Below are 26,140 nucleotides of genomic sequence, written 5' to 3' on the forward strand. Positions count from 1 at the left end.
TTAATTTAAAAAAATTCAGGGAAAAAAAAAAAAAAGGGAGTTCCCGTTGTGATGCAGTGGTTAACGAATCCGACTAGGAACCATGAGGTTGGGGTTTGGTCCCTGCCCTTGCGCCGTGGGTTAACGATCGATCACGCGTTGCCGTGAGCTGTGGTGTAGGTTGCAGACGCGGCTTGGATCCACCGTTGCTGTGGCCCTGGTGTATGCCAGCGGCTTCAGCTCCGATTAGACCCCTAGCCTGGGAACTTCCATATGCTGTGGGAGCAGCCCAAGAAATGGCAAAAAGACCAAAAAAAAACCAAAAAAAAAACAGGTCCCTTGTCACCGCCATTGTCCCTGTGGGGTAATAGGGTCTGGCCAGGAGCTGCCTGGCAGACGTGAGGGGTCTGAGTGAGGGATAGAGTCCCGTGGTGCTGGTGGCCCTAAGTTCCATGCCAGGCTGCATCCTTGCTGCCATTTCAAGCACGTCATGGGGTCACCTCCAAAAGCACACCTTTATCAGTGCTGTTCTCTTCCTGCCGTGTACCCCACCCCCACCCCACCCGACCCCATGTTCCTACACGCAACCCCTCCTCCAGAGCACCCGCTGCCGCTGAAGGCACCTGCGCATGGGGCCATGGGGGTGTGGCAAGGGGAGCAGGGGGGTTGGGTGAAGGCCGTGAGTTCCTCCTGGCCAGGGTGCCTGCGAGCGTCTGGAGCCTTCCATACTTCCCTGAGCACCACAGGCATTGACATTGTGGTCCATCCCGCACCGAGTGGGCAGGGAGGCTGCAGAGCGGGACTGGGATGCGGCCGGTTGCTCTGGAGAAGGCGCTCTGGAAGCCAGACCTCAAGGGGGTGTGGGGAGGTATTCAGACAGGAAGCTGGCTCAGAACGTTCAGAGGTGCCCGGGACGCGGGGTCAGCTGGCAGGAGGCTGACTGTCCTGGGGGACAATGGGGCCTTGCCTCTGCCCGGGGAGCCAGGGTACCTGGTGAAATTACTGGGTGGTAGGTGTGGGTGCAAGAATCTCTGAGCTCCTCAAATCCTACCTTATAATGAAGCCCACAGAGCTCCCTTTGGCCAAGGCTGCAGTTACAGGTGTCCCACTAAACTGTGCTTCCTGGGGTCATTTGTGTGTTTCTTACTGTTTGTTTTAATTTTGGTTCCGAAGTAGATGCAGGTTGGAGTGATAACTGAAGATCCGTGGAGATCAGACACCGTTACTAGAAAACCACTTCACGTGGCTACAAGATGAGCATGTGAGTGTGTTTTCCTCCTTCTCTGAAGCTGACCGTGTGCTCTGGTGTCTCTGCAGGGCTGGCCAAGCGCGTCGGGGCGCGTCTGCTCCTGGCTTCCACCTCGGAGGTGTACGGAGGTGAGTCGGCATATTGCTCCGCCTCCACCCCCGCCCCCGAATGGTCACATGTGGTCTCCTGTGAAGGAGGGAGGGACCACTGAGCCTGCACTTATGCTTCAGCATCGGGTTCCCCCTTCAGGGGGTGGGGGACGAGTTGGGTCACTTGGCTAACCAGCACCTGCCACTTAGTGTTTAATCCATGGAAGTGTCTTTGGCCCAGAGGTCCCCGGAAGCTAGATCCTTGGGAACTTCTTCCTGCTTAGCAGGAGCGCTGGCCCCCATGTGCTCAGGGGTCGGCTTTAGAGCCTGTTCCGTAGGGAGACGTTCGCCAATCGCCTCACCTGTTGGAGGACAGTTTCTGGAAGGTTCTTAAGGAGGTGGAGCCCGGAAACCTTGGGAAGGCAGAGCGTTCCCTGCTCCCCCACGGCTCTCGGACCTGGACTGGCAGTGGGGCCCTGTGCTTCCCATTTCTAGACCCTGCAAAGGCTCAGCAGGTCCGTCCCTGGCCCCAGTGGTCCTTTGCCTCATGTGTTCCAAAAGTAGTGGTGCTGATACTCTCTGGGCTGTGTCCTTGTCACCGTCTCCAGGCACTGGCACCACCCATCCAGGCCCCCAACGTCTTCTTCACGCCGCCCCCACTTCATCCCAACTCTGCCAGCAGCTTGGGTCTTTGGGGCCCGTGAGTGGCGGGCTGGCGTCAGAGTGGCTCTTGGAGGCCCCCACAGCTCTGCTCTGACGGGCACCTGCAGGCCTCCCCAATGTTGATTCCAGACAAGGTTTACTTCTGTCATGGCAAAGCTGTGCCTGTGCTGGTCGGGAGGTCAGTGGGCCGGTCCTACCCTCCTCCTGGTCCTTAGCTGCCTTCGTGGTCTCTTTTTTGGTGTCCAGCTTCCCCAGCCCTCCTCAGAAATCCCCAAAAAGTTCCTGTCATCAGCACATCTGTCAAGTCCCATCTTGGGAGTGTTTGCCTCAGCGCTTCCCTCTGGTCCTGTGGTAAAATGTTCCCCTTCTGGGAGTTCCCGTCGTGGAGCAGCAGTGAGAGCCTGAATAGGAACCATGAGGACGCGGGTTTGATCCCTGGCCTTGCTCAGTGGGTTAAGGATCCAGTGTTCTTGTGAGCTGTAGTGTAGGCCAGCGGTTGCAGCTCCCATTTGACCCCTAGCCTGGGAACCTCTATATGCCGCGGGTGTGACCCTTTAAAAAAAAAAGAAGAAAGGAGAAGTGCCTCTTCTTAAGGAACTGTGACCCTGATGGCAGATACGGAGGACTGGGTGCCCCCGGCAGAGCTCAGGCACTCAGAGTCCGTCGTGTTCCTGCTCTCATCCCCTTGTGCCCAGAGCTCCAGCTACCAGATACACAAGAAATAAGTTGTAATGTGTGGCTCCTGAGTTTCTCCAGATCTCTTAGCAAAGATGTACACATTTCATAGCACAGTTGCATAAAATTCTTGCTGTGCTAGCTAAATCAGCTATTAATTCAGATTCCAAAAATGCACTTGTGTTTTTAAAAAAAAAAAAAAAAAATTTGTTACTAGGCTCCCTTAGTCTGCTCCTCGGTGCCTCTTTGAGTGTGATTGATGTACACACCGGAGAAGCAGGCATCGGGAACTGTGGACACCTGCCAGGGAGATGGGCTGCTGGCATTGGGCGCTTGTCCTCGGAGCCCCCGAGCCTCCTGGTTGTGTCACTGAGTCTCGCACTCTGCTGGGGATGGCATAGGTGAAAGCCATCGTGTTCCAGACACTGAAGGTGTTTCCAATAAGCACACACTTGACTACAATCCTATATTCCATAAAAAGGAAATCGGACCATTGTCTCTTTGCATAGATGTTTAGTTTCTACAACTGTCTAAAAGTTAAGAACAATTTACAGGAGGGGGGAGGCTTAAAATTGAGAGACTTTGCTTTTTGTTAATACTTCTTTTTTTCCTGTGAAATATTGTCATCACTTAACACGGGAGGTGAGAACACCCTGTCCCGACGGGCTGGGGACATTGAAGGTCCCCTTTGATGGGTGTCTCCAGGTTCAGGTGTTTACCGTGGGTTTTCCCAGGCCCCCATCTTCATTGTAAATATCCACTGTTGATGAGGCATTTGAACTTGAATCAAGGAAATTCTGAAAACCTGGTCTCCCTGTTCCCTGCTCACAGACCCTGAGGTCCACCCACAGACAGAGGACTACTGGGGCCACGTGAATCCTGTAGGACCCCGAGCCTGCTATGATGAGGGCAAACGCGTCGCTGAGACCATGTGTTATGCCTACATGAAGCAGGTATGGACCTGGCTCTGCAGCCTGTGGTGTAGACACAGTAGTGTCTGTGTGTACCAGACACTGTGTACCAGATGTATAGATGTGTACCAGAATGAAACGCCCAGACTGACTCTGCTCCTGTGGGGGGTGTTGCCCTGTTTCCCGCTTTCATGAAATAATGGTGATATCAGCGGCTTTTCCCGTGTGTCTCTGTTTTTAGAAAAGGCTTCTTGGGTGATAACCCTTAGGTTGGGGACACCCTCGCCAGGACCCTCAGCTTTAGGCCTGGTGGCCCACCATGCATTAATAAGTGCCTCTGTTTTATCAAAGTCTCCAAATTTTCTCTGTCTCTCTTTTTTTTTTTTTTTTTTTTTTTTTTTAATTTTCTGTTATCTAATGAGTTTAAGAATGAATTCACTCTGGCTTTAATACAGGCCTCTTTGGGGATCATTACTTGTATTTTCTTGCTCTGATTTCCTGCTTCTTTGATCCTTGCTCTGCTGGGCCTCCTTTCTGTGTTACGGATTTGCTCACCCCAGGCTGCAGCGGGAAGACCCCACAGCTGCAGGTCTGGTTCCCACCCGCCAACCTCCCCCCCCGCCCCCCATTTCTCCTGAAGATGTGACCTGTGGGTCACAGGGCCCTGCCCTGCCCGCCTAAGCCTGTGCGGACTTGCTGAGATGTCCAGAGGATCTGACCCTTGCTTAGTGACGTCCCTGTGCTAAACCAGCTCTGGGGCCCTCCTGAACATGCCCTGTCTTAGAGGGACGTGTGGGTGAGTAACTGGCAGGAGCGGAGCCAAGACAGACTGCTTGTGACTGGCCTGGTGGCCGTGCTCTCGGACTCAGACAAGCAGGTATCTGTCCCAGGAGCAGCCTTCTCAGGCCGAGGGTCCCTGATGGTGGTGAGCTTGTTGCTTAGCTGGCAGGGGCTTTGCGGGAGGGCGGCCCTGCTTGGGTGCCCAGCACTGAGTGCTCCTGGTGCTGTGCCCTCCCCCTCTCCCCCCCTCCCCGGGGAGAGCCCCAGGCACTGAGCCTCCCTCCCTGAGCACTGTGCCCCCTCCTGGGGAGAGCAGTGGGTCCAAGACTGTGACCTCCAGGAAGGAAGAAATTGTTCCCATCTCATCCAGAGATAAGTGTAGGTGAAAATAATTTTTTTACCTAAGATTTTATATTAGCTGCTGCCAAGGGTGAAATCAGGGCCCCCCCCCCCCCCATGCAAATATGGTTATGCCTCTCTGACCTTGGCCTGGTCTGGGGTCAGGGTGGGCCCCTGTGGCCTTGGCCTGGGGTCAGGGTGGGCCCCTCTAACCTTGGCCTGGTCTGGGGTCGGGATGGGCCCCTCTGGGTCTTTGGAGTTCAGACAGCAAAGTGACTAATTTTTGGTACTCCAGCTCTTCTGCATCAAAACTTTGGAGGTTACAGTTTACACTATCTGGAAACAAATGAAAAAATAATGGCCAGAAAAAACGATGGTCCAGGTGGAATAGTATGCCTTTTTTTGTACATAAAGATACACCCCCTCTTAAGTATAGATCCTCATTATATTGAAAAGACTGCGTATAGTATGTGGATGTCCCTTACTCTGAACAAACCTAATATATGAAAGTTGACAATATAAATAACATAAATCTAGGGGTGAATAATCATTTTAGAGATTTTTCCCTTCTACATGGGTTTTTCTTCTGGGTTTGTTGTAATGAATGAAGCATCCTAATGTACTCAAAATAGAATTGAATCTCCCAGCAGAGTCTCTCAGGCCCCTTTCAGGGCAGGCTTCCTACGTAGAGGCTCCTGTGAGTTTTCTTCTGGGGGATGGATTTCAGCTGGATCAAAAGGCATCACATTTTTCAGGAATATTTTGAGCTTGTCTGAGAGGAAGTAAATTGGGCTTGTGCCTTCAGATGGGGTAGAGTTGCCAACACGCAGGCTTGTGTTGATGCTGGTGCTCAGGGTCCTGTGAGTCTGACCCTCGGGTCTGCCCACCCACAGGATGGATCTGCAAACGGGCTGCTGTTCATAAAACCATGGACTGCGGAGCTGAAAGAGAGGAATCTCAGAAATCCCCTAGTCCGTGGCCTTGAGAGTACGCTTTTGCTTTATATTTTGGCATCAGCATACTTAAAACTAAATCCTTGGTATGGGCATTATAAAAAAAATTTTTTTTTTGACTTTTGTCTTTTTAGGGCCACACCTGCGAGGTTCCCAGGCTAGGGGTCCAATCAGAGCTGTAGCTGCCGGCCTCTACCAGAGCCACAGCAACGCCAGATCTGAGCCGCATCTGCAACCTACACCACAGCTAACAGCAGTGCCCAATCCTCGACCCACTGAGCAAGGCCAGGAATCGAACCCGCAACCTCATGGTTCCTAGTTGGATTCGATTCTGCTGCACCACGACAGGAACTCAGTATGGGTATCATATCTTAACAGCAGAAGTATTCAGCAGGCAGCTAAAAGGACTCAAATGTCCAGGGAGCAGGGTTCACCTGAGGGGCTGAGACTGTAGCCTGGACCCACCTGGCGAGACCTGTTCTTGGTGCTGCTCGCCCCGCCTCCCTGCTGGTGGACAGGTGCCCCCTCCCTCCTGGCCATGCAGTGAGTTGGGTATGACCTAGATCGTGGGCACTCCAGGCTGATTGCTAGGGTCTGGCAGGGCCGTTGATAACCATTGCCAGGCAGGCATATCCTTCTGTCCCCAGCCCTCTGTGGCCTCCCTCTGGCTACCACCCAGGGCAATGGGGAGCTTTCTGCACCAAGAATCTTGCTCAGGACATGAGCTCTGCCCCCCATCAAGGCCTCAGTCTCCCTGCAGACCCAGAGTTCCTCTCCCCCACCCGAGGTGCTTCATGAGAGGCCAGAAGAGACCTTCAGGGTTCATCCTTTGGAGTATGTCACCCTCTTGCTCTGGGGGTGTGCCTGTGCTTCTCCCAGGGGCCTCGGCTCCTGGGGTTCCTCCCTTGCCTCTGTGTCCTGCTCCCTGAAGACAGTGTGTCCTGGAAAACTGGTAACATTTCTCCTCTGGGGACGTTATTTGGGGACGGAGGGGTCCCTATACTGCGTGGGGAGCAGTTCAGGCTGCCTGCCTTGTCCTGCAGCCCTTCGGCCCCTGCCCGGCTGGAGTGTTAGTGCCGCTGGTCACTGGTTCAGAGCCCCGGTGCTGGGCGGTGCCTGGGCCGTGTCCCTGTGGGTGCTGAGCACGCCGGCCCATGGGGCTCTGAGCCTTGTCCTCTTACATTTCTGCCCGTTTGATGCTGGCGTGACCCACACTGGCCCGAGTTGCCCTGGTCCTTGGTACGAAGCTGAGCGACTCACGGGGCAGAACCACAGGCACAAACTGGAGCCTAGGGTTCCCTTCCCACATCAGCGTCCAGCATGGGGTGTGGGCAGGAGGCTGTGCGTTTGCTCCCTGGCCCCTCAGAGCGGGGACCCTGCTGAGCTGGCAGGCTTTTCCGGGACTTTTTCCTGGAGAGGAGTTTGGGTTGGATGCTGGCCCTTCCTCTGCCCTGAGACGGGGCCATTGTACCCTCCCAGCCACTGCCACGGAAGACACATCCAGCCTCCCAACTCAGCCTGAGGGACAGGTGTCAGAGCTACACGGGGTGGCCTCTGTCCTGACACCAGGTGCTCAGGAGACGACCCTGCCCAAGGTGGGATCTGGCTTGAGTGTGCCTTGGTGTGGATTTATCCCATTAGAGGTCGTGTGTGGGACGGAGCTGATGATGGTGTGGATGGGCTTGAGGGCCCAGCTTCCTGGGAAAGCATGTGGCTGTCCCGGCTCCACCATCTGGAGGAGATGCCCGTCACCTGAGGTCGCTGGCTCAGGTGGGAAAGTTACAACAAGCAGTCCCCTCAGTGCTTCCGTCAGTGTCTCAGAACCTAGCACTGGGTGAGGCTGGCCCTGGACTGTCCCGGGAGAGGGAGGGCCAGGAGGATCAAAGCACACCTGAGGTTTTCCTCTCTTCCTGGAATAAAGCCACAGTCCTTCCCTTCTGATCCTCTCCTCATCTTCGTAGTTCAATGCATGTGGATACATCTGGGTGGTTATCTACTGAGATCAACATCTCTGCTCCTCCCCTTTTTTGAAGTGCTCCCTGGTTCTGGAAGGAAAGGGTGGGTTTACTGCTGGATGGACCTGAACTTCTAGCTCATGTCTTCATCCACATAGCCCATGTGAACACATGCCCTCGTGTGGCTGGGGCAAGCTAGCAACAGCACAGCATTCTAGGTTCTGGGAGCCGGCCGTGCAATGGATTCAGGCTTCCCAGCCACCTCAGGGTAGCTTGTCCAGTGCGGGGGATGTGGATGAGGCTGCTCTGGGCAAGGCGGCCAGCAGTTCCAGCCCCTGGCCGTTCACGTGCCATATTTACTGTTCAGAAGTTTTTGGCTCCGGGTCCATCCGATTCCCAGCCTGTTGCAGCTCTGATGTGTAGAGTCAGAAAAGAACTGGTTCTTTTTTCTTTTGTTGCATCCACAGCATATGGAAGTTCCCAAGCTCTAGGGGTCAAATCGGATCTGCAGCTGCCGGCCTACACCACAGCCACAGCAATGCCTGATCTGAGCTGTAGCTGTGAACTACATTGCAGCTTGTGGCAAGGCCAGGGATCGAACCCGCCACCTCACAGACACTTTGTCGGATTCTTAACCCACTGGGCCACAACGGAAAACTCTGAAAAGAACTGTTTGGACCAGTCAGACACCAGTAGCCACTAAGTCGTCATCACCGGGCCTGTGCTCAGGGCGGACTCGTATATCAGCCCCCTGAAGGAAGCCCCTCTTATTTCCCTGTGACTGAGAGACACACGGGGTGGCCTGGCAGGTGCACCCAGGGCTCCCCCACCATCCCACTTCCCCTCGGACTCCTGGGGAGGCCCTTCTGCTGTCTAATGGATCAAACAAATTAGAAGCAGTGCTATGAAAGCCCACTAAGGCAGAGTGTGTGATACAGGTATTTAACTTGTTCATGAGAAAGCAGTCTCTTCAATTAATAATGAAGAAAGATTGCAGAAGGCTTTGGAGTTAAAAAATACATACTTTTCCTATTAGATGTTTGGAGTCTGTTCTCCCCAATTACGAAAGTAATAGATGTTTGTTCTAATGAGAATGGAAACATCAAAAGTACATTCGCAAGAAAGCGAAGGTCTGCAATCTTGTAAAGAATGTTCATTTGTAACTTCCCAGGCCATTTAGCTGATGGCCTCTATCAGGTGCAGCTTGCCTTGAGATTTTGAGCAGAAAGGATTGGGGATGTGGGCACAGCGTAGCCCTTTAGGACCAGGCAGCTCCTGTGCCCCTACCTTCTGGAGACAGCGTGCTCTCTTGTTTTCCTTCAAATCAGCTATTATACATTCACAGACATTTAAACATGGAGTGAGAAATTTATACAAAATATTACAGGAAAGCGTTTATGAAAATGAAGCATAGCTTGGTCCCAGATAAAGTATTTATTTGCTGGGGAAAAATTTATACCAAACACTGTCCCCTCGCGCTTCCTAATCGTCTCTTGGGTTTTCTGCAGAATGTTCATGGCGGGGCCTTAGGATGTGGGTCCGGGGCGCAGACCCCTCTGATGCTGCAGGCTTCAGGTTTGCTTACAGAGAACACAGCATCTCATGGGCAGAGGAACGCGTGCACTTGAAGGGCTGTGGTTTCTGTGGGTGGGGCCGCGCCTCAGCCTCTTCTCTGTTGCAGGAGGGTGTGGAGGTGCGTGTGGCCAGAATCTTCAACACCTTCGGGCCTCGGATGCACATGAACGATGGCCGGGTGGTCAGCAACTTCATCCTGCAGGCACTGCAGGGGGAGCCGCTCACGGTAGGTGGCCAGCCGGCAGGCTCAGGGACACCTGCCCAGGGGTTTGTGGTGGGGGGCGGGGGGGCACCTGGAGGGACCACCCAGGAGCCTCAACCTTGGATGGACTGAGTCACCTGCTCCTGCAGAGCCCCCAGCACTGAGGGCTGCCTGGGCCCTGGGGTTGCCCAGGTGGGTGCATCTGGCTCAGGTCCTGGCAATTTCAGGTCCCTCCCCCTGCTGGGCCCCTTTGTCCCAGGGGGTTTCTGGAATCCAGCAGAGTCCGGGGCAGCAGCTGGGGTGTGCGGTGAGGGTGAGCACAGCTGGGTGGCCTCATATCTGGTCACACGTGGCCCTGCTGCCCCCACGGCTCCTCAGGGGCCTCCTGCCCGCCCTCATGGGGACTGCTGGCTGGCTGGTTTTGGGGAAGCCTCTGCACTCTTCTCCTCACCCGCTTCCTGCTCCACTTCCCTCCTGCCTCTCCCTCCCCCATCCTGTCATTGCACCTGTGGCCTGTGATGCTCGCCATTGGGTGGGTCTCCAGAGCGATGAGCTTCCTGCTGTGACAGGCATGTAGGGCGTTTGCCCATCAGTGAGTACGTCCTGGGGAACCACCAGCTGCTCGCCCATGCCCTTCCTTGTGTCCCTTGCGCCCTCTCTGCTGTGTCAGGAGAGTTTACCGTCTTCTGTGTTGAAGCTGCAGTGGGTCTGGGGGTGCAGGTTACAAGACAGCCCCCATTTTCCAGATGGTGGGGTGGAGGCCCAGAGGGCAGATGAGTTTCTGAACGCTGGCTGCTGGTGTTTGTGCCTGGAGTCTGTGCTCTGCACACTCTTCTGCGTGTGCTTGCGTTTCGGGTGTGTTGGCTGCACCACTGCCGATTGAGAACAAAAAGTGTCACCTGTCACGCCCCCCAGGGCGAGGTGCACTTCTTAGGGGAGTTTACGCTGCTTGGTGGGGGTGTGAGCCAGGCCTGCTCTGGGCCTTGGATACCGAGTTCCCCACCACCTGCTCCCTCTCTCAGCCCAGCTCTGAGCCTCGGCCACGATGGCCCTGCTGTGGTCATGCAGCCCTCTCTGCCATGTGGGTTTGCCCTGGGGAAGCCCCGGCTCCCACTGCCCAGCCTGTTCTTGGCTTTGTCTGGACACCCCTTTTGGGGAGACAAGGGGGTGCAGTATGCCTATCCCCTCACCACAGCTGCCCTCTTTCCTCCCCAGCCAGGGAGCGGGTGACCGGGGGCTCTGTTCTGTGACTGTGGGGTCCAGGGTCCCCCCAGGAGCCTCTGCTTCAGTCTCTTCCTTCTGATTAAAGGTGGAAACTGTGGCTTACCATGGGTTGTCACTGTGGCGGGGGGCGGGGGGCGTGGATCCCCAGGACCGAGCTGAGGGCAGCACCTCCCTGCAGCCCCTCCCAGGAGAGCATCCCAGCTGCTCCCTGAGCTTCCAACAGAGAGCTCGGGGCAGGCATGGGGACAGCCTGGAGGTGGTTTCCGGGGAAGCTGCACCTTCATCTCAGTGACAATGCAGGTGTGACAGCGTCCCATCTGGATGCCAGTGCTGAGGTCGGGCGCCCCTGTGTTCGAAGGCCCCCGTCCATGGTTTCAGGCCCTCACTGTCGTCTCCCCCAGGTGTACGGATCCGGGTCGCAGACGCGGGCCTTCCAGTATGTCAGGTAAGACCCCACACACCTGTGCGGGCCACTCCCTCTTCATTTTCCCAACCATGACCCTGGGGCTGGGTGGAAAGTTAATAACCCTGACCGTCACCGGGCAGCCCTGGGCTCTGTGTCTGAAGGTTAGATCAGAGGTTAGACTGTGATGAGAAGCCCCGTGGGCTGCTCTCCTGCTGCCACCTAGTGTCTCCTCGGGGTCACACGGTGACTCCAGCACAGGCCTCAGGCCTACAGATGTGGCTCCTGGGGTGGGCGACCTTGTCCTCGGGACGGGGAGGGGAGAGGTTAGGTGTCCTGATGTTGTCACATGTGATGCTGAAACTCAGCACAGATAAGAATGTGTTGATGAGCTTGGTTCACTGGTCTCCCGTGGGAATATGTGCTGTCTTCCTGGGAATCCTCCTAAAGCTAACTTTTCATGGGCTGGTTCCAGGGGCAGCTGGTTCTAAAGTGCAGGCAAAGAGGGGGAGAATTGTTACCTGAGCCACACCTGCCATGGTGTCCTCCCACGGAGCCAGGTGGTGGGAAATCTGCCCGGGCTCCTGGCATCCTGGGCCATTGGAAGGTCTGGCTATGTTTGGGGCTGTATCCTGTCACTTCTCAGGGCAGATACCCTGGAATGTGTCACTCAGACACGCTGTTCTCAGCGTCTTGCAGCCACCCCAGGATGCTGGCGAGTGACATGGCAGGTCAGGCAGCCCCCAGCCCCACCTCAGCCAGGGCAGCCACACCGTTTGGTTCTTAAAAAAAGAAAAATTAGTAGTTCCTGTTGTGGCTCAGCAGTAATGAACCCGACTAGTATCCATGAGGATGTGCATTCCATCCCTGGCCTGGCTCAGTGGGTTAAGGATCTGGCGCTGCCATGAGCTGTGGTGTAAGTCACAGATGCAGCTCGGATCCTGTGTGGCTGTGGCGTAGACCGACGGCTACAGCTCCAATTTGACCCCTAGCCTGAGAATTTCTATATGCTGCAAGTGCGGCCCTGAAAAGCAAAGGGGAAAAAAAAAATTAAACACAGCCACCTAGTGTTAGTTTTCACATTTAGTCCAGAAGCTGTGAATAAATACACATAATGATCAGTGTTTTTTCCCTCCCCGCCATTAGTATCTTGCCCAAGAGGGCAAAAGGCCGGGACTGTCATGTAACTGGCCCGCTTTGTGGCCCAAATATTCTTAAATTCAGGAACCAGCAGGACGGGTCTCATTTCAGAGCACTTAGCCCAGCAGCAGAAGTGCCCACAGCTCATGTCTTTGGGGAGCACGTGTGTGGGACTCCGTACGCTGGGGCCATCCCGTAGTGACCTGCCTCCACCCCACAGTCACCTCGACTCTCCTCCATCCTCATCAAGGCCCCCAGACTCCTTCAGCCATACCCCTCATGGAATAGTCCAAAGACTATGCAGTAATGGAAGCCGTTCTTCTGACTCTTCTTGTTATCTCAAAGACATCAGCTACAGCATGCATTTAAAGTAGCCTCAGATGCTTGCTTGTTTTGCTGGTACTTAAAGTCCTTTTTTTTTTTTTTTGTCTTTTTGTCTTTTTGCCATTTCTGGGGCTGCTCCAGCGGCATATGGATACTTAAAGTCCTTTGAGTATCGAGTGGTGCAGTGGGCCTTGTTCCAGCCCAGGACAGGCCGTGCCTCACTGCCCAGCCAGCCCAGTCCACCTCCCCATTACCAACTGGGACGTCAGTGTACAGCCTCCGTCGTGTCACTAGAAATGCAGTGGGGGGCCCTCTCTCCCCAAAGTTGTTTGTCTACTGGTCTCGCCTCTTGTTAGTGGGATGTGAGTTGGTGAGCCCCCCGCCTCAACTCGACCAGACTTTGCCAGCTTCCACTCAGTCCCCCCAGGCATGGCTGAGATGGTTAACCTGCCAGAGTTGGGCTTCTTTAAATAGACTATTTTACAGAAACTGAGACTCTTTGACTTCTCAGTTAAAAAATGCACTGTATCTACATCTAGAGATAGTGAACTAAAATAACCTGTTTCAAAAATCCACCATTGCCCTGGAGCGGCATTTTGCCGTTTTCTGGGTGACATGCTGACCATTTCTGGGTGACCATAGTGCCCCCTAGGTAACATTGTGACATGACCATGAGTGGTGTTTTCACAGTCAGGTCCTCCCACAATAATGGAGGCATGCTGTGCTGTCCTTAAAGAGTCATTTTGTCAAAATGACACTTTGAAGAGATTCAGGTTTGACCTTAAAAGTTGCCAGTTTATTGCATGAAAGATGCATCCCCCCATGAGGACAACTGCATGAGCCCATCATCTTCCAGCTTAACATGGACACCCCCCCATTTCAATATTAAAAATGATTGGAGAAGCTACTGAATGGCAGCTTTAAATGTCTTTTCCAAATGCCAGCAGAGACGGATGCTGGCAGAGAGCATGTTGGGGTGTAGTTACCACCATAGTGACGAAGTGACTTTTTGCTAATTTCTGGAAGAGGACTCATCTGACAACAGTACTTGCTCCTGGGTCTGATCATTGAGAACAGGGCAGACGTTAGGCACATTCCTATAAAATACGCAGGAAATCATTTGTTTGCTAAATACCCAACCAAGAAAATCGGAAAGCAGAAACGGAGGTTTTTCTCATGGAGGTTTAGCAAAGTAACCTGCCCTCAGCTGCACCTGGACCCCCGAGCAGTGCCCTCAATCTCATAAGAAACACCACTGGTGACGGTGCCTTAGGAGAGGGCTTGTGTGGCAGTGAGGTGTCATTTTACAAAGTAACTTTTTCTTAACAGAACCACCCTTTAAAGCTTCTGAAAATAAGAGCCAAACCTCAGTAAGCAGAAGTGTGCTTACTTATCCTCGCTGTCACAGCCCAGTCACTCACTACCTACCATCCCCAACACCCAGACATCCCTGCCTGTCCCATCTGGGTGCTGGGGGGCTCAGGGCGGGGGGCGCTGGTGCTCCAGGGGTGTTATTTCAACACTCAGGACTGTCTGGCTGTATCTGTGATTTGCCAGTGTGGAAATTACCTACTGGGTTTCTTTCACTGCAGGGGATCTAGTTTTATTTATTTTGTCTTTGTCTTTTTAGGGCCACACCAGAGCATATGGAGGTTCCCAGGCTAGGGGTTGTATTGGAGCTGTAGACGCTGGCCTACGCCACAGCCACAGCCATACCAGATCCAAGCCGCATCTGCAGCCTACACCACAGCTCACGGCAATTCTGCATCCTTAACCGCCTGAGCAAGGGCAGGGATCAAACCTGCAACTTCATGGTTCCTAGTCAGATTCATTTCCGCTGTGCCATGGCAGGAACTCCCAGGATCTGGTTTTAAAAACCACCTGCTTTTCCATATGGGCCAACTCCCTGGGTTCACATTAAACATGGACTTTCTTGAGAAACTCATGTAAGCACCAGCTTTTGGGGTGTGAGCCTACTTTATTTTTATTTTTTAATTGCTAAAGGATTTCAGAAATGCAAAGCAGAGAACTCAGTCTATTCCACCACCTGCCTCCCCCCCGCCCCCAAAGGCAAACCCCAGGAGTTCCCACTGTGGTGCAGTGGTTTAAGAGTCCAACTGCAGAGGCTCAGGTCACCGAGGAGGCCCAGGTTTGATCCCCGGCCCTGCACAGTGGGTTAAAGGATCTGGTGTTGCCGCTGCTGCATTTAGATTTGATCCCTGGCCTGAGGACTTCCACATGCCTTGGGTGCAGCCATAAAAAAAGGAAGGGAGGGAGGTAGGGGCCAGAGAACGGGGGAGAGAAAGAGAAAGGGATGCAAGCAGCAAGCAACCCAGTGCCACATCTCTGGTCCGTGGGCACCTGCGCGACCCCCTCACCCTCTTAGGTGCAGGATTTTATTTTGATGCCCAGGTCCCGTGTGGGTCCTGTTTCCTTCTGGGAGGTACCATGTCTGATGCGAGGCACCTGCAGGTGCTGAGCAGCCTCCCCTCTCTTCCAGCGACCTGGTGAATGGCCTGGTGGCGCTCATGAACAGCAACGTCAGCAGCCCCGTCAACCTGGTGAGTCTGCCCCTCACCCCAGTGGGCCTGTGCACCCCTCCCTGAACCTGCTTGTGGCTGGAGGGAAAAACCCCAGGACAGACAGGAGCCCTCGAGGAGCAAAAAGTCTGCGAGACGTGGGGGAGCCACATAGCAAACGCTAACCCGCTTTGTCCATGGGAAGGGCCGGGTCTAGAAATTCCTACAGCTGCGGGTGTCCTAGAGGGATGATCCGTGGTCCTCCTCCATCGCTGAAAAAGCGTCACTTCTTCCGGAGGCTCAGCTTAGGGAATTAGGGGACGCGGCCGTTGGGCCGGCTTCCCACTTGGTCAGGACTGCCGGCTCCTTCCCTCCTCCAGTCCTACAGTCCCAGGGACGGGCAGGCCGTCCTGCCCCACCTCTTGGCCAGCCTTATGCGCTCCCAGCGCTGGAGGGCGTGCTTCTGGCCGGTCCCCGCTGGCAGCAAGGCTTTCCCAATACTTAGAACTAAAATTTCGTTCTCTGTGTGTCTGCTGGCTTCCTGTCTCTGCATGGAGACCACCCAGAGCTGGCCCGATGCTGCTGCAATGTGACAGCTTCCTGAGGACTTGCGGCCAAGGCGACCTCCGAGTCCCCTCTCCAGCAAGAGCTCAGGTTGGGCTGGAGCCCACTCCCCCTTTTGGTCCCTGTCTTCTGAACGGGTCTGTTCCATCCGTCTACACTGGATGGGATGTGAGGTGTCCAGTGTAGCCTGTCTGTCAAGCAAGTTGTTCCCCTTCGTTGGTGGCAGCAGATGCCCGTCCTGCCGCCCCACCTGGGCGCAGCCCCGAGCCTGTTTCAGGGGCTTCTCAGCCCCACCCCACCAACAAGGGGTTAAGGACACAGGTGTGGCTGTGCCTGCCCATTTCTTGAAGCCACTTCACTGAATTTCTTGGACTTCTCTTTGTCACCAGCGAGTTTGAGCACTTTCTCCAGGGTTGGAGGGAGTTCCTGTCAGTGCAAAGAACAGGCCCCCCGAGAGGTCACTCCCTGTAGGGCTGTTGACTGACCTGCGGGTACCAGCTAGCACTGTTCCTGTGCACGTTTACAGAACAGGCGACTAAAAGCAGCATGAGGCGAGTCCCGGGTGCCCGCCTCTGCATCCAGGAAGCTGCGCCGTCCTCACCTGAATTTCTCCTTCACGCCCTTTAAAGTGTGTGTCTTGTCAGCAGTCTCCCAGGCAACTCCTCTGCTTTCGAGGCCACATCCTTCTTTCCCTTTCAAGGTGGGGGCCCTTTCCATCCAGCTGCCTGGGAACCTCCATCTTCCTAATGTCCGAGGGCATCTGCCAGCTGCCCCAGCAAAGACGGATGTTTCTCCCCAGTTCCCCACACGCGGCCGGTGGGCCCTCTGTGCTCACGATCAGACCCAGAGTCCCTTCCTGCCTGTTTCACCTGCCAGCTTCAGAAGGACTAGGAAGGCGGGAGGGGAGAATACCAGGGGACTAGGTGCCAGGCTTTGTGGCATCTGTTATTATGGGATGGGCTGTGGGGGGTGGTGGGGTGGGGCGAGTGGCTGCTGGAACATGTGATGAGAGGAAGGAGAAAATGGTTTTCCTCCAGTCCCCTGAAAAGAAAGCCTGCCTTATACCCACGAGCCGCCTTTCCCTCCATGAGCACAGCTCTCTTGTGTAGGGGTTCGCATCCTGGCTCCCGCGTCTCTATTGCTGGGAGGCAGTGGCTGTCTTAGGAGACTGGCCTCCAGAACCAGGCTCCGTGTGCAGAGGCTGCACCTGAATGCTGTCCTGTACCCTGCCCAGGGGACGCATGTCATCCTTACATGCTCCTGACCCAGCCCCAGACGGGTGGTCTGGAGGACAAGACGGGTGCAGTGTAGCCCCCTGCCGGCCAGAGCGCCCCTGTGAGCTGTTAAGGAGGCAGGGGTCTGGTGACTCAGAGCCCGGGGCTTCGTGGAGGATGTTTGGGGTGGGGGTGTCACCATTGCGGTTACACGTCTAACCAGAGACTGTTTCTTCCTCAGGGGAACCCAGAGGAACACACCATCCTAGAGTTCGCTCAGCTAATTAAAAACCTCGTTGGTAAGTAGGACAGGGGCCTTCCTGAGCGAGCCGGCCGCACTTACCGCTCCACTGAGAATGTCTTGCCTGGAAAGTGTGTAATTAATACACACCAGTGGAACTGGATAAGAAGCACCTCACCTCGCCGCTTCTGTGTTTCTTCAATTAACAGAAAGATGAAGGGGGGTGGGGGGTGGCCAAGGGGCTGGCTTGGTTCACAGCTGTGCTAGCAGGTCTGTGTGGAACAGAAGTGGTACCTTTGTTCCCAGTGCTTGAGCCGTAACCATGGTCACAGATCCGCACAGGTGACCGTTGTTTGGTTCCAAACGCTGAGCATGATGAGCCTGAGATTTCAGAGAGCAGGAGAGCAACACGGGCCTGTGTGTTTCTCAAGAGAATCAGTCACCAAGTTTTAGGTTCTGCTTGCAGTTCTGGCCAGGCAGTGTGGGAGGCTGTGTAGACCTGGGAGTGGCCCCCAAGAGGGGTAAGAAGCTTGTGCGTTTTCAGCCAGCTGTGGGCTGCAGGTGTGTACAGCTGTGGCCTTTGTCACATCAGGTGTGCACGGCTGTGCCCTTGGTCATGCCGTTGGGTGTACTGGGGCCCTGGGAGCCTGGCTCCTGGGTGGTGTCTGCTCTCGGGGTTGATCAAGAGGTTGGGGTCAGCTGAAGCCAATAAGCGTGCGGGGTGTCCTGAAGCGTCTGTCTAGATCCTGCGCTTGAACCGCTGGGTCCTGGGGTTGTCCTTCTCGGCGTTGAGTTGCCAGCGACCAGCCGGGATGGTTGGACAGGAGAGGGGAGGGCTGCCTGCCAGGGACCACAGCAGCCCCTGTTCTGGGCCTCCCCACAATGTCCACCCCACAGGCGGCCTGGGGCCGGCATCCTCAGCTTCACCTGGCACCTGTTAGAAATGTGGAATCCCATCCCTGCCCGTGTCTCCCAGATCAGAATCTGCATTTTGACAAGATCCTCAGGTGGTCACACTCAATGTGGAAGTTGAGAGGTTTGGCTAAAGCCTGGGTGGCTGCCCTGTAACCGCCGTGGGCCCCACTGGCTCCAAACAGCAGCTGTTTCATTTGCTCCAGATTCTCCAGCCTGGCTGTGGTCACTGGAATGGCTTCGTTCTGCTGGCCTGTGGGGTGTAGGCCCAGCTGGGACGTGGACCGGGCTGGCTTCTGTCCTCTGCATGTTGTGTGTCGGCTCAGGACTGGCTCCTGAGCGTCAGCCGGGAGCTGGCCCATAGCCGCCCCCTGCACCTACTCGTTAGATGGAGGCAGCCTGAGGGCAGGCGATGGGCTCCCGCAGGGCATTGAGTGCCCAGGGGCAGCAGGGCAGGCAGCAGTGTTGGCTGGGGGTGGTGGTCTACACGGGGCCTGCCCTATGCTCCCCCGCTGTGAGGGGGCCCTGTGTCCCGCCCTCACCATGCACGGTGGGGCCGGAAGCACTGTCCCCTGGGTGGCTTGCAAGCCAAAGGTAGGACTTTACCTTGACGTGTCTTGAAAGTCACATCTGAGTGGTTCATGCTTCTCTTACCTTTTCTTTTTAAACAACTCAGGCAGTGGGAGTGAAATTCAGTTTCTGTCTGAAGCCCAGGATGACCCCCAGAAAAGGAAGCCGGACATCAAGAAAGCCAAGCTGATGCTGGGCTGGGAACCGGTGGTAAGTTTGGGGGTCCTGACACCCCTCCCGCACGTCGGCGCCTCACGGGCGCTGCTGGGTGGCAGGCCTGGCAGGGCCTCCGGCCTGTGTCCTCCTTCCCGTTATGGGAACGGCCTGGCCTCCCCAAGGTCTCACCGCACTCGCTCCTTGCAGGAGGGCAGCAGGGAGAGCTGGTCCTCACAGGTCCCCATGCAAGGCCGAGCTCAGGGCGGGGTGTGAGACATGGGAAAATGGGGGGGGCCTCCCAGGTGCCGAGTCGTCTTCTGCGCCCTGGGAGGCCTGTTCCCCAAGACCACGTGGGCTGCTGCCTTCCTATCCTTCAGGTCACCGTTCACCGTTCAAAGGGCCAGCCCCAAATTAAGGGTCTTCCCAGGTGGTGTCGTGGGTCTCGCTTGGGTTCCTGGGGCAGGGGGGGAGGACAGTACAGAGGGTGAGTGTCACTGCCAGCACGAGGCGTGTGGGTCAGAGACGGTGCTTCCCCAGCATCTTCGTCCGTGGGGACTTCTGGGCACACCTGGGTGTGATGCTGAAGGGGCCCTTTGTGCCCGATTCAGCCTGGAGCAGACTCCCAGCCAGCAGGAGGCGGGGCAGGGGCTGGTACTCACTGGTTGTTCCGTCATCAGGGAGTGGCCTCTGTGCGCATGTGTAGGCCGCCTGGGAAGCCTGGCCTCTGGCCTGTGTGGTCCACGCTGAGCCCCGCCTCAGCCCTCATCCTCTCTTTGTTTAAACAGGTCCCGCTGGAAGAAGGGTTAAACAAAGCGATTCACTACTTCCGGAAAGAACTTGAGTACCAGGCCAATAACCAGTACATCCCCAAACCAAAGCCCGCCAGAATAAAAAAAGGACGGACGCGCCATAACTGAACACTTTTACCTCTTGGGACAAGAGATGCCATTTCACACTTTAATAGGATGTGTTTTTCTTTTTCGTTTTTTAAAGAAAGACTTAAAACAGGTGTTATGAAGAACCAACTGGAAATCATTCTGAAGCTTGCTTTAAGAAATGGATGTGCCTAAAAACTCCCTAAACAACTGCAGAATTTTGCCTTGCACTTTTTAAATCTGTCTTTTTATGTAACATAGCATCGATGCACCTCTGTGTGTTTTCAAGTTTTTTACCTTGCTGTGAGAACCTCTGTTGTGACTGTCGTCGACAGTTTTATTTACTGGTTTCTTTGTGAAGCTGAAAAGGAACATTAAAATGGGGTTTAAATGCTGATTTATTTATAACGTGGGTTCTTAGACGTTCTGCTATATGCATAGAGGAGAAGCAGCAGCCTCCGCAGTATTGGCGGCGGGGGGGCTGGCACACCACATTTAATCTCGGGCAGATAAAAGAATTCGGCTTGAGAGCTTTGTGTTTCTTTTCATACAGAATTTTCCCAAGGTCCGGTTTTTAGTTGCAACCTTGACTTTGAGATTTTTCTGTTGGTTATCACGATCAAGGATATTTGAAATCACTACTGTGTTGTGCTGCATACTGGGGGGAGGGGGACAGAGTTAACATATTCTTGGTTAACAGTGGTTAAATATGCTATTTTAATAAAATATTGAAACTCACTTTCCATTTTAAACGTTGGCTCTCTGCTTTGCGTGCTGCATCATTGGATGGCTAAGAAGATGCAAGTAATGGAGAATTTAATTTTACAGAAAATCCGTAAACATCCAGGCTGGTATAATCCAGAACTGATGAGTGGGTATTGGAACCATTTCGATGCTGCTGCGGCTGAATCTGGGCACAGTTTTCACTGCCGTGTGGAGCAATTTTAGGTCTTACCCCAGATTAGAATCATTGTTTGTCCTTCTCTGGAAGCACCAGCTAGATGGAGAAAGAAGAGTCATTGTTCCAATGACCTGGGAGCCAGGCTCCTGGAGTGGAAACTTAGAGCGTTCGCTTTCATTAAGAATGCTTTCAAGGATTAGTGCTAGGAATCTTTTATAACAAATGCAAGAACACATAGTAAGTTAAAGCTACAACATTTTCAAGTCCGTTGGCTCCTCCTGTTGAATCCTGCACAGTCACCAAGGGGATAAAAGCATCCAGCAGGGGGTCCATGCTTGTCTCTATAACTAGGGATTTTGCCTGTACTTCGGAGTCATCAGGGCATATTTTTTTTTTTTTAATTGGGTATGTTTTTCCAAACAGAATCTCTGGGGTCAGGCCAAGGAAGCTGTGGTGTTATTTGTCATATGCAAAGTTCCCCCAGAGATTCTAGAACTGAGGTCACTGCTAGATTGGACATTGTGTGAGGCAGGATGGTTTCTTATTTTCATTTGTCACTATTTTGGCCCAAACTAAGTCATCCCTTGACTGAGCAGGGATGACCAGAAGCATGTTTGGGAACTACTAATGGGGCCCCAGGCACTGACGAAAAAGCCTAGACACAGAGGGAGTTTGGTGGAGCTCAGCTGTGCTGTGCAGTCTGGGGGAGCCCCAGGCCCCAGGATTCTCTCTTACCTTGTTTCTTGGTGACATCCGGAATGCTTCTGTGACATTCATTCTTTCAACTTTCTTCCCCTTGATTTTCATAAAATACCTTCAGGGAATAAGAAACATTCCAAGAAAAGGGGCCAGTAGTTTCCTGAATTTGGCAAAACAACATAAAGGTTCAGATTCAAAATCCTTAGTGAACCTGAAATAAGATAAACCCAAAGAAATCTATGCCTATCACGGTCAGATTCAAAACTAAAGCCGTAGAAAAAGAATCTCCAGGCAAAGTGACACATTCCTTCCAGATGCACAGCAATCAGAATGGCAGCAAGTTCCTCAGAAACCAGGGGCCCGAGAAGTGGCACGTTTTTCATGGGCTGAAAGAAGAGACTGTCAATCCAAAAATTCCACATCCAGTGAAAATAGCTTTCAGAAGTGGAGGGGAAATCAGGATATTCTGACATGAAGGAAAAGAAATGTTTTTACCTGCAGACCTACCCTAAAACTATAAAAATTCTCTAAACAAAAAAGAAAATATGGAAACTTAGGAATATCATGAAGAAAGAATATGGAAGGAGCAAAAATGTGGGTTTTCTTTCTCAAGTTCTCAGTTATGTTTGATGTCGAAGCAAAACCTACAACAGTTTGGTGGTTTGCAGTGTATTTATAAAGGAAATAAGACAACGGCATTGTATTATTTTTCGTCATGTTTTGGAGGATGAAAGGAGGTAAGGTTTCCACACTGCCCTCAAACTGGTAAAAGCTGACACCGGTAGACTTTGACACGTTTATAAGGTAGTACCTGGAGCGGCCACCAAAAATCTATACACAGGCATATGCTCAAATGCCCAAATAGAATGAAAAAAAAAAAAATTTAACCCACATGAAGGGAAGAAAAGCAAATGACTAGCAGAAAACAAAAGGTAAAATGGCAGATTTAAACCTTAACATAATTCCATTAAACGTAAGTGATCTAATGACACCAGTTAATAAACAGATGGCCTAGTAGAGTCTTGTTTAAATGGCCTAATGGTATGCTGTCTACGGGTTTTGAAAATACGAAATTCACAGACTTCTTATGATGAAACAGAAGACATGAATAACCAACGTTAGGAATGAAAACACACACACAAAAAGGATTATAAGGAAATACTAGGTACAACTCTGTGTCTAAATTTGACAGCGTGCATGAAGTGGACCAACTCCTGGACAAGTACAAACTACAGCTTATCCAGTATGAAACTCATAAATTGACTATCCTTGTCACAAATGGAATTCATAGTTTAAAAAACCTCCCAAACAAGAAATCTCCAGGCCCAGAAGGATTCACTGAAGAATTCTACCAAACACCTTCCAGACACTCAAATAGCAAAGAATACTTCCTAGTTTATTTTCTGAAACCAGTATTATCCTGACATCAAATCCAAACAGAGAGTACAAAAAAGAACTACAGGAGTTCCAGTCATGGCGCAGTGGAAATGAATCTAACTAGGAACCATGAGGTTGTGGGTTCGATCCCTGGCCTTCCTCAGTGGGTTAAGGATCCAGCGTTGCGGTGAACTGTGGTGTAGGTTGAAGACGCGGCTCAGATCTGGCATTGCTATGCCTCTGGCGTAGGCAGGCAGCAACAGCTCCAATTAGACCTTTAGCCTTGGAACCTCCATATGCCGAAGGTACGGCCCTGAAAAAGGACAAAAGACAAAACAAAACAAAATACAGACCTGTATCACTCACGAAGGTAGGTGCAAAAAATCTGGAAGTGTTAGCAGCTTGAATGCAGCAATACATAAGAAGTATATAGCATGACTAAGTAGAGTTTATGCCATCAGGCATACAGGCTGGTTCAGTATTTGAAAATTCACCAGTATAATCAACTGTAAAAAATTGATATTGCCATATCAAATGGTGATCAATGAAATCATAAATATTCTAGCTGTAACATGGTCTGGACTCAATGCCCTAATGCTGTCTTTCTGATTAAAAATCTCTCAAGTTTGTGTGTGTTGGGGGGGGGGGTGTCTTTTTAGTGCCACACCACAGCATATGGAGGTTCCCAGGTTAGGAGTCAAATTGGAGCTGTAGCTGCTGGCCTGTGCCACAGCCACAGCAATGCAGGATCTGAGCCTCATCTGTGACCTACACCACAGCTCACAGCAATGCCAGATCCTTAACCCAATGAGTGAGGCCAGGGATAGAACCCACGTCCTCACAGAGGCTAGTCAGATTTGTTTCTGCTGAGCTATGATGGGAACTGCTCAAATTGAAGTTTTAAGTGAGGAAAATTTAGCAGGTATTGAAAAGGATTAAATAGGAATCAATAATCACTAAACATGAGATTTCATTAAACATTAATCAAGTAAAAGCTCACTATCAAAGATGCAAAGAAAAAGATATAAAGGTGATCACCTGACTTTCCTCCTTTGCGAGGTGGTGGTGAGGTTGCAGTGACGTGATACACAGATGTGAGGAGGAAATGGCGATGGTGTTTTCTTTCCAGAACAGAACCGTATCTGAGTCACCTTGCCGACTGGAAGGATCCCTGGTAGATGAGTCAGATCCTTCACTCCTGGCTTCCATGATCAGATGGCAAAAAGTGGAGTCCGTCTGCTCTCAACTCAGGGAGGACCACTCAGCAGTGCTATCAGCATCTGGGCTTCAATACTGGACACTGTCCATGTTCTCTTCTACATTTCCTGGATGGTTTTCACAAAATTTGTTTCTCAGCAAAAAGGGGAAAGGAACTGGAAACCAGAAAACAGGATGAGAGCATTTCATTAAAAACAAGAAAAAACCAAACTTGAATCCCATCAGATGCTCACACACAACAGGTGTAGCAGACCAGTCCATGCTTTTTTTTTTTTTTTTTCTTTTTCTTTTATAACTGTGACATCTGCCTCTTAACATGGGCTGCTTCTCAGTTTCATTTTACCCCTGGTGGTGACCGAAGGACATCTCTGCTTTCCTTAGGCCAGCTTACATTTAGGTGTGTTAGGTATTTATTTACAAGAAAAGAGACGAACTGCCCATGAAAAGATATAGCCCTTTATAAATCCTAAGTCCCTGAATGTCCCCACCTGGTTTTCCCCGGTTGCTACAGCCTGACATGAGAAGCAGATAGATCATCAAGCTACTAGAAGAACACTGCCTGGCTGTCAGCAAACTTCTGGAATTTCTGCTCTGTAGCCTGAACAGGGTGAATTCCTTTTGGCTCTAACATTTCCTCCAGTATCTGAGATAAAACTAATGCAGTAGTTTTAGTTAGAGTTTCAGAAGAGTCCGGGGCCAGATCTCGTCACAGTCTCTGCAGGAATGGAGGAGACTATTCTCTATGAAGATCACCAGGATGTGTCCATCCCATGACCTCAAACTGTAAGACTCTAATCTTCAAATGCAGAATTTTCCACCAACAGTATTGACAAAGTTTTCACTCACCCTGCTGGAGGCACATAACTCTGAGGCAGCCTGTTCGATTTTTGGAATTTTGAGCTAAAATCGGCTTCTCTGAGCAGCCAGGCATGAGTTCTGGTTATGCCCTTGAGCTCTCCAAGAAGAGGACAAAGACTCCTTCTCCAGACAGCCTTCAGACTTTGAAAATGAGTGATCAGGTCACACAGGTGTGATGTCCCCCACGTGGATTCCCCTGGATGACCTAGTTACCCTCCCTGGTGTGTCATCTACTCAGAGTCTTATCTTTAAAAAGACAAGAAGAGTTAACACCTATCCTTCTGAAACTATTCCAAAAAAATTGCAGAGGAAGGAACTTCTGAAGTTGTTCAATGAGGCCACCATCACCCTGATACAAAACTAGACAAAGATATCACAAATGGAATTACAGGCCAGTATCACTGTGAATTGTATTATTGGTGATACTACATCATCACTGATGCAAAAGTCCTCAACAAAATACTAGCAATATGAATCCAACAATACATTAAAAAGATTGTACACCATGCTCAGGTAGGCTATATCCTAAGAATGTAAGGATTTTTCAGTAGCTGCAAATCAGTGTGAAACACCATGTTAACAAATTGAAGAATAAAAAGCATATCATTTCAAAAGGTGCTGAAAAAGCTTTTGATAAAATTCTACACCCATTCATGGTAAAAACTCTCCAGAAAGTGAACGGGGACATACCTCAACTTACTAAAAGCCGTAAATGAAAAACCCATAACTAACATCATACTCAACAATGAAAAGCTGAAAGCATTTATTTTAAGATTAGGAACAAGACAAGGATGCCCACTCTTGCCACTTTCAGTCAACACATTTTTGGAAGTTCTAGCCACAGAGAAGAAAAAGAAAGTGAATCCAAATTGGATAAGAAGAAAAACTCAGTTTGACATGATACTATACATAGAAAATCCTTAACCCTACTGGAGCTCAGTGAATTTGATGAAGTGGCAGGATGCAAATTAATATGCAGAAATCTATTGCATTTCTATGCACTGAAAGAAGACCAGGAAGAGAAATTAAGGAAACAATCCCATTTACCATCACATCAAAAAGAATAAAATACCTAGGAATAAATCTGCCTAAGGAGGCAAGACCTGTACTCTAAAATCTATAAGACACTGATGAAAGAAATTTAAGATAACACAAATGGAAAGGTATACTGAGTTCTTGGATTGAAAGAATCAATATTGTTAAAATGACTGTACTACTCAAGGCAATCTATAGATTCAATACAACCCCTATCAGATTACCAATGGCATTTTTCACAGAACTAGGAGAAAAAAATGTTTAAATTTTTATGGAAACAAAAGACCCCAAATAGCAAAAGTATTCCTGAGGAAGAGAAACAGAATTGGAGGAATCAGGTTCCCCTGACCTCAGACTATACCACAGAGCTATAGTAATCACGTCAGTGTGGTACTGGCTCAAAAACAGAAACAGAGGAGTTCCCGTCGTGGCACAGTGGTTAACGAATCCGACTAGGAACCATGAGGTTGCTGGTTCGATCCCTGCCCTTGATCAGTGGGTTGACGATCTGGCATTGCCATGAGCTGTGGTGTAGGTTGC

General features: G+C 51.7%; 1 protein-coding gene across 4 annotated transcripts in view; it reads left to right on the forward strand.

The window, feature by feature from the left end:
- Positions 1-20,250, forward strand: part of UXS1 (UDP-glucuronate decarboxylase 1) — a 69,740-nt gene extending 49,490 nt beyond the window's left edge. For 3 of the 4 annotated variants that reach the window (XM_085015565.1, XM_021085665.2, NM_001244773.1), the window contains 8 exon segments: positions 1,297-1,356; positions 3,487-3,608; positions 9,275-9,394; positions 10,996-11,039; positions 14,962-15,022; positions 17,000-17,057; positions 18,588-18,691; positions 19,423-20,250. In XM_085015565.1, coding sequence (XP_084871691.1) covers positions 1,297-1,356; positions 3,487-3,608; positions 9,275-9,394; positions 10,996-11,039; positions 14,962-15,022; positions 17,000-17,057; positions 18,588-18,691; positions 19,423-19,554 — 701 coding nt within the window. In that variant the 3' untranslated portion in view covers positions 19,555-20,250. 4 annotated transcript variants of the gene reach the window in all.
- The last annotated feature ends 5,890 nt before the right edge of the window (positions 20,251-26,140 follow it).

The sequence above is a fragment of the Sus scrofa genome, chromosome 3 (genome assembly GCF_054392235.1).
Source record: "Sus scrofa isolate SSC_HxYL_T2T_F1_AM1 chromosome 3, Sscrofa_HxYL_maternal_Yorkshire_Landrace_v2.0, whole genome shotgun sequence".
NCBI lineage: Eukaryota > Metazoa > Chordata > Mammalia > Artiodactyla > Suidae > Sus > Sus scrofa.